Consider the following 14,457-nt stretch of genomic DNA (forward strand, 5'->3'; position numbering starts at 1 on the left):
ACAGGTTTGTCTTTCCACAGTGAAATATGTGTATATATAAGCAGCTAGTATACACATTAATTGTCCTTCCATGTACTTGTTGCAAAAAAATGTGCATATGACTTATTAGGGTACCTACACATCATTCTATACAGAAACCATCTCTGTATAATGTGATGTAGACCCAAGAACTAAAATATAAACACTGCGACGTTAACCGCTACAGTAATAACAACACTGAAGCAACTTCTGGTTAACTTACAAGAATAAATGCCTTTATTGTATCATCTACTGTATTCTGTATTTCAAGAATTTACAGTGAGGATTCAAATAAGCGAGGTTACAAATCTTTGCATAAATCACCACAGTAGATGAGGTAATAGTATTTCCTCCAGCATTTTAATTTAGCAATTTTGTATATCAAAGGTTTATGTAAATCAAAGAGGTCTAGATTTTCCTTTCCCTGGTTTTTTTGGCTGAACAAAGTGTCATAGGCAGCAATCATAAGCGTCTGCCACCATAACAGAAGTGTTTAAGTCTGTTTTGAAGCGTTTCAGATTTCAAGTCAAATTACCAAGACTTAAAGGAGGTATATATAATTATATAAAATATTCACATCTCATGCAGAAACAGAGTGAAAGGTAATTATCATTTGTATGGCCACTAAAAGTCAACTTCAAAAGGAATACAAGACACACACACTGGCTGACACAGTTAGTAAGCAGTTTTGTAGCAGCTAGTAATGATTCTAGACATCAATTTAATGTCTTAGCAATATCTTTTTATGTTTTCTAAAGGCTATCACATTCCCTCCGACACTTCATTTTAAGAAAGCAATCCCCCCATTACTTTCAGTGTTTGACCAGCCTTTGAGACAGTTTGCTGAAGAAGCCATGGTTTGTCTAGAAGCCATATAATTTAAAAAACAAACTGGGGTTTATGCTTAAACCCCGTTTAATTTTCGCTTTCCCTCTACAGTCCGGCAGCAAGGCATTATTCCATTTACTTTTCCCTGTGCCCATGAAGCTTTAAGGAATTCTAACTAGTCAAAAATCAGATGTCTCAGTGCACAAACATCAAGCCACAGTTCATACAAACTATGGTTAACAACTTGGCTATAATCTCTAGTTTAAAATACTGGTTTGCAGCAAAACAAGAAAGTCTGATTTTTTAGACTACCTGAATTCAGACATTACAACTGACTGGGGGCTTGATCAAACCATAGTTTTGTGATGTCTGAAATGCACCCCAGACTTACCTTCATAGGTCTTGCACAGCTTAGAAATAAAGCATGTGCTATACTAAATTTAGTTCTACACTGCTAATACACTATTATTCCATTACAAGCCACGGGCATGATGGGTCTATTAATGCAGTCAAAAATGGCACTGGCTTTGTTGCCGTAGTAACAGAGGACACAACTAAAATATTTATAAGGAAGGATGGGGACATTAAACAGCCAGCCCAATTCAGCTTGCCATCTACTGTACAATCTCAGGATTATATTGTTCTTCCAAATATACAAATTTCACACTAAGTCTTGTTATGCTTTATTACTGGATCAGCTTTTCAGCATGAGGGAGTTTTAAATGTTTAAAAACCTCTTTGAATTATCACTCATTATCAACAAATATACCGATTATCAGGCCATAAAAGCCTTCGAAAATACATTGGACAGATATGGCATTTTCAGATTTTAACTTTATTCAAGAAAATGAATTAGACCCAAGTAATGTTCTACAGGGATTATCATCAACTTGTAAAAATTACATTTTGAGTTGGTTTTACTGAACTATATATTTAGCTTATGCAGTTTCTTCTAATCCATATTTCTTCTTACCCATATCTTTGAGAGATGTGAAAGTCACTAGCATTTATTTCTGTTGAAGGAATATTTACTGAGAGAGGAAAGATACACTTGTCTGAAGGAAATGTTTCTCTTGAAAGTGGCTATTAAACGTTCATAATTAAACGTTCACTTGAAAGTTGTGATCTGCTGTAATATTACAAAATCTCACAATGAAATTAAGCCCATTGAGAAAATGTAACTCTCAAAATAAAATATCAATTATATTATGAACTTTCACATTGATTAAGTACAAAGTATAAAGGTATACATATTACAAAAAGTAAAGGCAGCTTTCAAGGTCTAATGCAGAAATCATTTGATATTACTTGAAGTACTATGAACTACAAAAAGTATATAATATGCCTGACAGGGATTAATTCGTAAGATAAACCTGCAATACCATCAGCATCACATCCTACAAAGATCTCTGCTGTTCTCTACCCATAGTTATCAGCTGAAGTTACATCTCCCCCACCCCACTACTGAAAGTTTTTATTTTCAACTTTAAATATTAGCAACCACTGAACATACATGCTTAGGACAACACTAGGTATGATAATGGAGATCCATTTGTACTATTTTTAATTTTTAAATGGTAGCTACATAAAGTCCTAATTCAGCCTGGGATAATGGTGCTGAAAATGAGGGGGGCATTTTTGTCATCTAAGCTATTGTTATTTGACCAGAGATACTAGGCAGAACTCTATATTCTCCTTGTGAGACAAAACTATTGTCCAGGCACAAAAATAAATCCACCTCTACCCCGCAAGTTTCTAATTCATTTCACAGCCATGCAACCTAGATGCTTTTTAATTGTTCAGTTGATTGACACTGTAATTCTAATGTGATAGTTCAAGAGGTATGGATACTTTTTAAATCTTTCAAAGGCAGACTAGTGCTTAAGTTTGTCTGTTCAAGACAGCTGCTAGAATACCATTATAAAATATTTTACCTACTCACCTTTTAACCCTGCAAAAGACCACAGAAACCAGATATTGGAACACACTAAGCAGCTTTAGACCATTACAGACCATTAGATCTACCATATATACTCGTGTATAAGTTGACCCACATATAAGTCGAGGCACCTAATTTTATCACAAAAAACTGGGAAAACTTATTGACTCGCGTATAAGTCGAGCGTGGGAAATGCAGCAGCTGCTGGTAAATTTCAAAAATAAAAATAGATACCAATAAAATTACATCAATTGAGGCATCAGTAGGTTAAATGTTTTTGAATATTTATTTCAAAGAAAAACAGTAAACTGGCTCTGTAAGTGGAAAAGAGGGTCAACAAGAACAATATGGTATCAACAATAACTTTAAAAGTACAAAAACCTTAGCTCAACCAGCAACCAAGCTAAAACACAAGAGTTAAAATCCTTCAAAACTGGATTCCTCATCATCATCTGTATATCCAAATGTAACCCAACTTAGATTTTAAGAGGGATATTATCAGAAACGGAAAATCTACTATTAGCTTCCATTGTAAACAATGGGGGATGGGGCACCCCCTTTGGGGGTCAATAACTTTGGATCCCCTGACCCAAACTTTACCAAACCTGGCTGGTATCATAAAGAGACTCCCCTGATGAGACCAGCCAGTTTTGGTGAAGTTTGGTTCAGAGGGTCCAAAGTTATGGACCCTCGGAAGGGTAGCCCCATCTACTAATAGCTCCCATTGAAAACAATGGGGAATGGGGGCACCTCCTTTGGGGGTCCATAACTTTGGACCCCCTGAACCAAACTTTACCAAACTCGGCTGGAATCACCAGGAGTGTTTTCTGAGGGTACCCTGAAATTTTGGTGCCGCTAGCATAAAAACTGCGCCCCCTGCTGGCTGGCAAAGTAAAAACACAAAAAATTTTTAATGACCCCCATATAAGTTGAGGGAGCTTTTTCAGCATTAAAAATGAGCTGAAAAATTCAACTTATACATGAGTATATACGGTAATCTGACTGGCACTGGGTCTCCAGATCCTTAGGCAGAAAAACTGAGAGTATTCAATGCGAGATGCCATGATGGAACCTAGGACCTTTTGTACTTAAAACACATACTCTAGCACTGAGCCCCAGCACCTAGCGCCTGAAAGGGGCAGAATGCAAAGGCTTGTGTATGTGCAAGTAACTGCCTACACAATAAAAGCAATTAAGTGTGAGGAAAAAATGATTTTTAGAAATAAGTAGAACTGGGAAATTTTCCAATATCCTAAATAGTGCACGATCTGAATTACTGTTTAATTATGACTGGCACTTCGTAATTCTATGTTCCAAATCAACAAATCTTCAAAATGAAATATTTTATTAAAGGTAAAAATAGTCCCTTGTGCAAGAACAAGGTTATTATCGACCCATGGGGTGATGTTATATCAGGACGTTTACTAGGTCAACTATGTATACAGGGTGGTTTCCACAGCCATCTACGCTTTAACCCCAGCAAGCTGGGTACTCATTTTACTGACCTCAGAAGGCTTTTATTAGGTAAAGAAATATCAAATGGTTCAAATGTTAATAGACTAATTCATAGAATCATAGAGTTGGAGAGACCACAAGGGCAGTCAAGTCCCATCCCTGCCATGCAGGAACATGCAATCAAAGTACTCCTGACAGATGGCCACAAAGCCTTTGTTTAAAAAGCTCCAAAGAAGGAGACTCCACCACACTCCGAGGCAGTGAATTCCACTGTTGAACAGCCCTGACGATCAGAAGGTTCTTCTTAATGTTTAGATGGAATCTCTTTTCCTTGCTCCCTCTTCGACATGACATCCCTTCAAATATTTAAACATAGCTACCATGTGCCCCCCCCCACCCACTTAACCTTCGCTTCTCCAGACTAAACATCCCCAGCTCCCTAAGTCTCTCTTCGTTGGGCATGGGTTCCAGACCTTTTACCATTTTGGTTGCCCTCCTCTGGACATGTTCCAGCTTGTCAATATCCTTCAAATTCAAAATTTTATGGGACTTATTTTCTTGGAATGAAGTAAAAACATAAACACAATATGATTTTACTGATTTTAAGAACACTGATTTTAAGAACATGTTGACAAATGAACTTCAGCACACCCAAAAAAACTGCACATTGTATGCCCTAGATATACTTGTTCACTCATCTATTTCAACACAGTTAACTTTAGCCTACGAAGGTCACACTGCCTGTCAGTATGACCTGTTAGGTCAAATTAAACCAAAGCTAAAATTCCTCTCCATGTATCTTTCATGACAGAAGAAATACTGTAATCATCAATCAAGTGAATTCATACCTTTGATTTATTAAAAATTGCTATATGCATTGGTGGCTTTACCCCCAGCCCCAATATAGAAAGCAATGAATAAACCATACATATGCTCTCTCACATAACTCCGAGAGATAATCACCTAAAAGAATAAATTACAACTTCAAAACTGTCAAGTTGTACAATACTGTGTGTCAGAAGCTGTATCAATTTTAGAAAACACTGTTTTTAGGAATGGAAATTTTTCCACAAACAAAGCACTGGAAAAAATCTTCCTCATCTCCCCCCAAAAGTACAAATAGGTAAGAATTGCTTGAATCACGCTGAGAGATATCCAAAACAGAATTTTCTCTGTGATACACCTCTGAAGATGCCAGCCACAGATGCAGGCAAAATGTTAGGAACAAAATCCACCAGACCACGGCCACACAGCCCGGAAAACCCACCAGAACCACTCCACTGTATGTTTTTCTGCTTTGCTCAGTCTAGTTCAGTTTCCTGTGCTGGCTGAAATAGAATACAGTCAAGTTACCCAGAATGCTGTTAAGTGTTTTTGAATGACTGAATAGGAAAAAATAAACAGGCAACCAACCAGGTAATATATTCTCAGTCTCAACTTTCACTCAACTTTCCAAACTCAGCTATATTCAGGCCTGGCAATACATTGCAAATCTGTTCATATATTTTTCTTAAGAATATGAGACAATCTGTTATGACTTTCTGAGGATTCTATCTTTCATTTAACACACACACGGGGTCCTAGAACAATTACATGTGTGTTTGAAAATATGCAGTAGGTTCTGTAAATAGCCCCAGGGAAAATGAAGCACAGCCATGTGACTTTCACTCTCTTACAGCATCCAGTAACTTTCCTCCCATTAATCATACCTTTTTGATCCTTTCCTACCTATCATAAAACCACAAAAAATGAAAGATGCAGCTCCTATGGAAATTCAAACAGTTATTTAAAAAAAAGTGGGGGGATGGGCAGAAGCATGCCATACACCAAACTGTGTTGTAGTTTTGGCACATACTTTGGACTTTCCTGGCATGTCAGTGGCTTTCACTTTTTCAATATGAGGAAAGATTCACCAAATTTGTATGTCCTGAAGACTTATTGTTCATTTGATGAAAAATGCATTTTCCTCTGTTGCCTACCTTTTTTGCTTCTTGGTCTTCAAAGCACTCAACATCCATTGATGGCGATGGACATCGATCAACAACACTCACATGACCTTCCCCCAAATGTTGGATCCTGATTTTTAAGGCAGCACTCAAAGAACACAGAGCTTTCAGAAGGTAGTGGGGAAGCTAACTACCAATATGGCATTAAGATCAGAATTGCAGGACAAAAATCATACAGCTCACTTTGTGTGACCACACACGATACCGTGGAAAGGCATGTGAGAACACGACATGGTTTCATTTCAGCACATGCATATATGAAGCAAACCTGGGTGGGGTGGGGGGATAACTTGACAATCTTTTTTGAGGTAAAGACAAGTATTTCTAATTAAGAGATGTTGCTGTGTGATAAATTCATAAGCAGAAATTAGGTACAGAATAACAGAATTAGAAAGCTGAAACCACTCAGAGCATGATAACTAAGCTTGCAAATCTCAGCTTCCAAAAGAAAGTCTTGGCATAAGTGTCTGGAAATCAATAGGTTAAGTAACTAACCATTGATAATTCTGACTCCAAAAAATCTGCACCTTCATGGTATCTAAGATGGACTATTATGTTTAACATTATAACTCCAAAGCAGGACCTCCAGACTAGAGATATCCAAAGCACAAAATTCTACCAAAAAAAGCAACTGACTTACCTGCAACATACCAACTATTTCTACTTTATTAAAAAAGATGAACGAATGAAGCGTTGATAACATGTTTTCCTCAAATACCGACGGCGTTGGTAGAACCATATCTTGAATATACTGCACTCTATATGTTTGATGTATTTTTTGTTTTAGCTCTGGATCTGATATTGGAATAACTTCTTTAAATTTTGCAGTTTTTGTTAGAAACTCCCTGTGTTTCCGTGACAGTGATAAAGACGGATCATATTCCAAGCATCCAATTACATCCATTATACATTCCTCAGAAAACATGACTTCAAAAAGTGCAGTTCTATTCAAAAGAAAGATTCCCTTAATAATTTCGTACAAATGGTGAAGTCCTTCAATGTTTTCCAAGTCCTCACACACGTGAAAAATTTCTAAGAGCTTTTTAATGTAGCCCTCATTTTCCAGTGCTAGAGCAAGTTTTTCACGACGTAGTGGGGAAGGCAGTGAAGATGCTACAAGTTCCGCAATTTCCTCTAATCGACTTAATTCACAAGATGGCAATTCTAGACCTGGAGATGACATATCATCAAAGCGCTCTTCTTCAGACTCATCCACCAAGTCCTGAGTAATGTCCACTGAAGGGTCTTTTCCTTGAACCTATAAAATTAAAAGGTACCTTTTCAGTTTCTACTTTCAAATCTTATTACTGTGCAGGATTTTGTCCATGGAAAAGCCACTGTAAAGCCATAATGGAAAAACAGGCACCATAGGGAACAGGCAAGAACAAAGATTAAGTGTTGGATGTAAGCTCCTGTGGAGAGAGTTGACAGAAGAACTCTCATGGCTTCTTCCCAGAGAAGCCATGTAAATCAACTTGTAAGAGTAAATCAACTTGCTCTACACACTAGGATGGAGGCTGGGGGAATTTTGTCTGATCACATCTTGTGGCAGTAGCCCAATCCTTGGCAGGGGTTTTACAGGTTCAGAAGAATGAAAAGAAAGGAAAGATCCCCCTTTTTGAACTCCCTTTGTCCGCAGGAGCTTCAATCTTACCAAGGGTTCTACACGCAGGGTAGAATGTGAAAAGAAATAGGCTTGGCCACAGCATGGCAGATAAGCATGGGCAACACAAGAATCATCAAGATTTTCTTCAGACATTTTAGTACACTAGACAAGTGATTCTCAAACCCAATCAAACAGGGAATCTTGTTTTGATTTTAAAAAATTAGACTTCCCAAAATTTCCCCTACTCTTTCACCGTAACACCTGCCGTATGTCAAACAGTTCTTTGTCAAAGTGAGTCCCATACATGCCCCATTGGAGGCCTCCATTCTCTTGTGTCCTCCACACAACAGTGAAAACCATATCAGGTACCCTTAACAGCATGTTTAATTAAAATGCCTGTATGCCCCATACACGGCTCACAAACTCAGATCTATAAGGCCACAATTCAGAATACCCAAGCCAAGTTCTAATCAACTACATCCCTTAATACGAAAGGACTTTGTTCCAGAGACCGAAAGAAACTTCTTGATTTATTAACAGCTCCCAGTCACAAGGAGGATTGTTTTTTAATACCGTGTTTTTTCTCTACTGTAAGGAGTCTCAAAGAGACTTACAATTATCTTACCTCCAAGTCCCCCACATAACAGACACCTTGTGAAGTAGATGGGGCTGAGAGAGTTCTGAGAGAACTGTGAGTGGCCTGAGGTCACTTAGCGGCCTTTATGTAGAGGAGCAAAGAAAAAATCCAGTTCATCAGATTAGAGTCCACCACTCTTAACAGCTATACCACCTTGGCTCCCTCACTGAACAGGAGTGGGGAGAGACCTTCCTGCATTCCAAGTGGCTCACAGAAAAAAACCTCCAGCATCATACAAAAGCCGAATTTGGGAATTACACTGACAATTATCATTGGCTAGTATTGTCTATGGACACAGATTGTTATCTCTTTATCTTTCAGCTGAAACCCTCTGCACTGGAAAACAATTCAGTTTTATATCTGAAATAACTATGACAACTCTATTAAATCTTGTTAGCCTTGAAGGGCCTACAAGACTGTTCTAACAGCAATGGTATTGCTCAGTCAATTGGGAATTTCTAGGGCTGAGCTACAGGATCCCGGCAACTAATAAGCACATTTTCTAGCTAATGTTCCATTTAAAAGTGCAGCTGGGGTGAACCATGCTTAAAAATTCAAGACAGAAAGCTTACCTGACATATTTTTTCCCATATTTCATCACATCCAGCTTTTTCTTGAAAGCTAAGTGCAAGGTCATAGTTCTCTGCCTCAGACCACACAATTAAAGTGTCCTTGAAAGGTAAAAGTATAAGTTTAGCTGAGCTACATTTTACATAATATTTAACACAGCATTTTCTGATGAATTATTTCGTCCTTCAATAATATGACACCAAATTCCGTATTGTGTTAAGAGACATCAAAAGTTAGAGCACAGCCTGCCTAAGAATCACACAGTCATAACCTGCTAGTTTTAATAATCTGATTTACACTGCTGATCAATTTTTGGGCCACACACGTATGTGTGTGTGTGTGTGAAGCACTGTCAAGACACTTCCAATGAACTCTTTTTTAAAATCCATTTATACCAATGCCTAAATTCTGCAGCAAGTTGATGAATTCCTGGGAGTTAGATCCAAAGAACCGCTGCCAGTACTCTGCCCAAGGAACATGACATTCTCATCTCCCTCTTCATACTGTAGCCCAGGGGTCTGCAACCTGTGGCTCTCCAGATGTTCACAGACTACAATTCCCATCAGCCCCTGCCAGCATGGCCAATTGGCTACGTTTCACTAAGTGATCAGATTTTCGTGAAGACAGGACTCCTTTTTCACTCTTCTGCTTCTCTCAAGACTTTAGCTTCTTCAGTTGTCGTATTACTTCAGGATATTTTTTTAAATAAAATAATCCAATTCTGAAGTAATTCTAAGTTGCCTTAGACAGGACTGCACTAAACCCAGACTTACACAGTAGCATTATGTGTTCTTCTAATTAAACTAATTAATCACTGATTTATTTGCAGCCACTTTCCTGCCGTAGCACACCTAAACATTTTTACATGGAGATCTGAGTTGCCACTAACCACACGTTTATTTATTCATATCCATTTGGGTCTTTTTCAAGTTAACTACCAGTTTCCTTATAAATATCTGACAAAAAGAATGTGTTACCAGGAGCACTGAATCCACAGGAGCCTCATTATCATAGTCTGGCAAATGTAACAAGCTGGTCAGCTGTGTGACTTGCAGAAGCATCTCAATAATTTATCAAACTATATGTGACTTATTAACTATTTTTGACTTATTAATTCTCTGCTAACAAGCACTGCGGTTTTAAATGAGTTGAATCTGGACCCAGCAACTTGTTACGATTCAGTTTGTGAACCTGGTTCCATGGGACTCTATTTCATGCACAATATATTACTTGGAAAAAACAGCAGAAGTGCTGGTTTCTCTATAATACCTTTGAGATTACACAAATGTGAATAACTCATTTAGTTTTTCTTTAACATTCTTATCAGGCAGCAAAAATGAAGAACTTAATAGAAAAGGCTGGACAGCTCTCATTGGCACGGCTGGATAAAGCCTTAGAGTCTAAACCCCTTAGAGCAGGGGTAGGGAACCTGTGGCTCGAGAGCCGCATGCGGCTCTTCTGCCCTTGCACTGTGGCACCACGAGCCGAGCCGCCAGCTTCATCCTTGCCCACCCTGCAGGCTGCAGGACGGGCACACCAACTGCCCGCGGCTGGCTGGGCTACGCTGCGGGCTTCCCCTCCCACCCGCCCTGTTGGAGCAGGGTGGGTGCTTTCCCGGCAGCTGGCGAGGCCAAGCTGCTGGCCCCATCCTTGCCCACCCTGCAGGCAGCAGGGTGGACGCATCCATGTGCTTCTCAGAATGAGCGGAGTAAAAGGTAAAAAACCCCAATATATACAGTGTTATCTTTATTTTAAATGTCAAAAATTATATGCGGCTCCAAGTGTTTTCTTTTCCCGTGGAAAATGGGTCCAAATGGCTCTTTGAGTGTTAAAGTCTAGAGTCTAAGGCAGGGGTCGGGAACCTTTTAGACTCAAAGAGCCATTTGGGCCCATTTTCCCCGGAAAAGAAAATTCATGGAGCCGCACCCTGGGGGGGGGGGGGATTCCACTTCCTTCTCTCCCCCCCCCTCTGTGGGGGGGCGGACGGAGGCGCGGAGGCCGCTTTTTTCTCTGGGGGGGGAGGCAGCGGAGGCTGTTGTTTGACTCTGCTGCTTCTGTTGCTGCTTCGGCTGGTTTCACTTTCACCGCTGTTGCGGCTCCTTCCCCCTCCCTTCTTCGACCTGTCAAAAAATCCCCTGCGTTGCCAACTCCAGGGCTGAGCTGTTCGGGGATTTTTGGGCGAACCGCTGGTGCTGGCTTTTTTCTCTTTGGGGCGGTGGCTCGGAGGCTGCCTTTCTTCTCTTCCCCCCTGGGGCGGCGGCAGGCAGCTTTTCTCTTCCTGGAAGCGGTGGCTGCGTGGAGGCCGCTTTCTTCTCTCTCCCCTGGGGGCGGCAGCACGGAGGCCGCTTTTTTTCTCTTGGGGGGGGGGCGGTGGCGCGGAGCCGCTTTCTTCTCGGGCGGCGGGGAGGCCGCTTTCTTCTCTCCCCCCCGTCGGGACGGCGGCACGGCGGCAGTCTCTGCGCGGGGGAAGGGGGCGGAATCCCACGCTGCCCAGGAAGGGGCGTGGAGCCGCACCACAGGCTCTAAAGAGCCGTTTGCGGCTCGCGAGCCGCAGGTTCCCGACCCCTGGTCTAAGGGGTTTGCTTCAGGAACAATCCATCTGTTGCCAGCAGCAGGGGCAAATTCTTCTGATACTGTTCTAGTACCCACTAGGTAGCAACAGGTCTCCAGAAAAACCTGAATCAGAAAATTTTCCATTTCAACTTTAAATATATTTAAATAGCAAAATATAAGTATTTGTGGTTTGTCAGTGCTTCACATCCCACATTGAGCCCAATTCACATGACTGATTTGCAATACTGCAGACCAAACAACTATAGATATGCTGCCTATATTTACATATGTAAATGGGAGGGGGGATTGGTTTCCCATAAGAAAAATACAGCATTATAAAAATTTCTACACTGCATCACCAGTTGGCAGCACTATGAATCCCAGATTTTAGTCTATAGATTAGCATGGGCAGTTGCATATTTAACTTGCTCATATAACTGCACTGTTAGTTAAAAATTTACTCTTCTCCTTCCAATAATACTGCATATTATGTAGTGTCTTCATCTTCTCTACAGTTAACTAAAGATCTTGCCATTTATAGAAGCATCTAGCCCACAGTCACTATGGCAGCATAAAGTAGTCAGCAACAACATTTTAATACAGCCAGTTGAAAGAATTCTAGATGTTATTTCAAAGTATACACCATCAAGACCTGTGAGATAACATGCATTTAGGTAACAATAGGTCACCAAGGCAGTCTCAAAAAAATATACACATCTAAATTTAAGTTCAATTTACTGCTTCTCTTTTTAGCAGCTACAGTTTAGCTTCATGTCACACTTACACTTCAGTGTAGTAAACATAAGACTGTAGAATTAACCACTCTTATTAACTACTCACTAGGAACAACCAAACAGTTTTTTAATGTTCACAACCAAGAATATTTGTCTAAAACCACAAATATGGAAACTTCCAGATAAAGACTTCTAATCATGTGATGAGTTTGTCAAGAATACAGCTTACAACTCAGTCAGATCCTCAAACAATGGTTGGAAAGTCATTTATATAGAAAGATACATTGATACAACAAGCACGTGGATACATATACACACATTAGAATGGCAGATAAGCACATCCTAAGGTGCCAACGCCACTCAAGGAATCCTTGAGTGTTTTCAAAACACTAAACAAATCTATGAATGTATGATTTGATATGAAATATAACAGGTGCAAAAGGTCAGAAAAGTTGGAATTTGCCTCATCGTTATGGTTTATCTTTAAATAAATCTCAGACTGTGACATGGAAGAGGGCAGGAACTCACTACAAACTACTACTGTAATAAATTCCTTGCAGTGATCTTTACTGAAGTATAGCTGAAGGAGTCAGCACAGTTTCTTCCCAATTCTCCAGGCAAAAATGATTACGAGATACATGCACATGTGTGCCCAAAAGACAGAGGATATCAGGTTTTTCTCATTCCCCACTGGCCTGTTAGAAAGGTGCTTCCTTTCAAGGAGCTTAGTACTTTCCTCTAACGTTTTCCGGGACATGTACCCCCAGCTGCAGACTTCCTCAAGGCCTGAACAAAACGTGTACTTTCCACAACATTTTTTTTAAAATTAAATGGTTATTTCTAACCATGTGGAGAACATGTCTTTAAATTCTTGTCATGTCAACTCTCTCAGCTTTCAGAAACAGCTAACAATAAGGACAGTGAGAAGAAAGCTTTTATGGCCTTCATGCAGTAAGAGCCCTTCGGTGGTGGGCAGTATGGCAAATATAAACTATAAATAAATAAATATAAATAAATGGCCATCTGATCACACCCACAGTAAAGACTGTCAAAAAAGAATAAAAACTGACACTTTAAACAACAAAGGAAGTATGGTTTCAAACTGCTACGCTACTAACACTCATAAAAAAATTAGAAATAAATCTGGTAAAAGCTGCTTGTGAAATCACAGATCTACTCCATAAGTACTTCATTTACACAGCAGGGTATTCACTCATGAGAATATTATACAGGGGAATGAGATAAAAACTAAAAATGCTTTATACACAAACACACACAAACTGGTTGCATGGATGTTTACCATGTTTTTGTTACAGGCTGCCATTTTAAAAATGTGCCTTTTGATCACATTTCTGGGGCACAGCAAAAGTTCACAAACCAGGTTGTAACTTCCTAAGCAGCACTGGATAGAAAGCATCATGAAGTTGGCAGGATCCCATATTTTCTATTTCAAAGATTGTTCTTACACATCCAAAATAACTGACTAGATTGTTACCTGTTGCTTCTGGTATGCAGTATTAGGATTGATTTTGGACTCCAGAAGAAGAGAACCTGGAGAATAAGAAATAGTTTGTAATTTTTCCCCATTATATAAAGCAATATTTTTTGCATACTGAAATTAAAGATTTTAAATAAGCATCCAGCAAGTAGACAATAATATGATCATTTGACACATAAGCCAGAAATTCATCACTGATCTTGTTGAAGGAGGAACTTAGATTTCTTTAATCTTCAGTTAGGAAGTTACCTCTCAGTATTCTTTAGAATACAAAATGTTAAGTTAATGGTTTAACACCCTCTCCAAAGATAGCATATTTAGTTATGACTGTTGACTTGGTCCACAAAGATAAAGAAAATTCAATGAGATTAATTTAGAGACATGGAAAGATTCTCAGTACGGATTTACAAACAGGCTTATGTTTTACTATCTTCTACTATTCTATGGACAATAAAACAAAAACAAATTCATACCAGAAACCCACAAGAAATCTATGAAAAGTAATTGCTACTAAATACACTTAATTGTGGAAATGGAATAGGCTAACTGATTACTTTTAAAAAGGTGTGAAATTATATATCTACAAAACACTCTCTTCCCTCTTTAAAAGAGA

General features: G+C 39.3%; 1 protein-coding gene across 2 annotated transcripts in view; it reads right to left on the bottom strand.

Moving 5' to 3' along the window:
- The window catches only part of PPP4R3A (protein phosphatase 4 regulatory subunit 3A), a 36,189-nt gene that overhangs the window by 17,598 nt on the left and 4,134 nt on the right, over nucleotides 1-14,457 (bottom strand). For both annotated transcript variants that reach the window (XM_048485206.1, XM_048485205.1), the window contains exons 2-4: nucleotides 13,842-13,897; nucleotides 9,062-9,160; nucleotides 6,887-7,504 (exon numbers count right to left, since the gene is read on the bottom strand). In XM_048485206.1, the coding sequence (XP_048341163.1) occupies nucleotides 6,887-7,504; nucleotides 9,062-9,160; nucleotides 13,842-13,897 (773 nt within the window). The remainder of the gene's footprint in view (nucleotides 1-6,886; nucleotides 7,505-9,061; nucleotides 9,161-13,841; nucleotides 13,898-14,457) is intronic.

This window comes from Sphaerodactylus townsendi, linkage group LG02, assembly GCF_021028975.2.
Source record: "Sphaerodactylus townsendi isolate TG3544 linkage group LG02, MPM_Stown_v2.3, whole genome shotgun sequence".
NCBI lineage: Eukaryota > Metazoa > Chordata > Lepidosauria > Squamata > Sphaerodactylidae > Sphaerodactylus > Sphaerodactylus townsendi.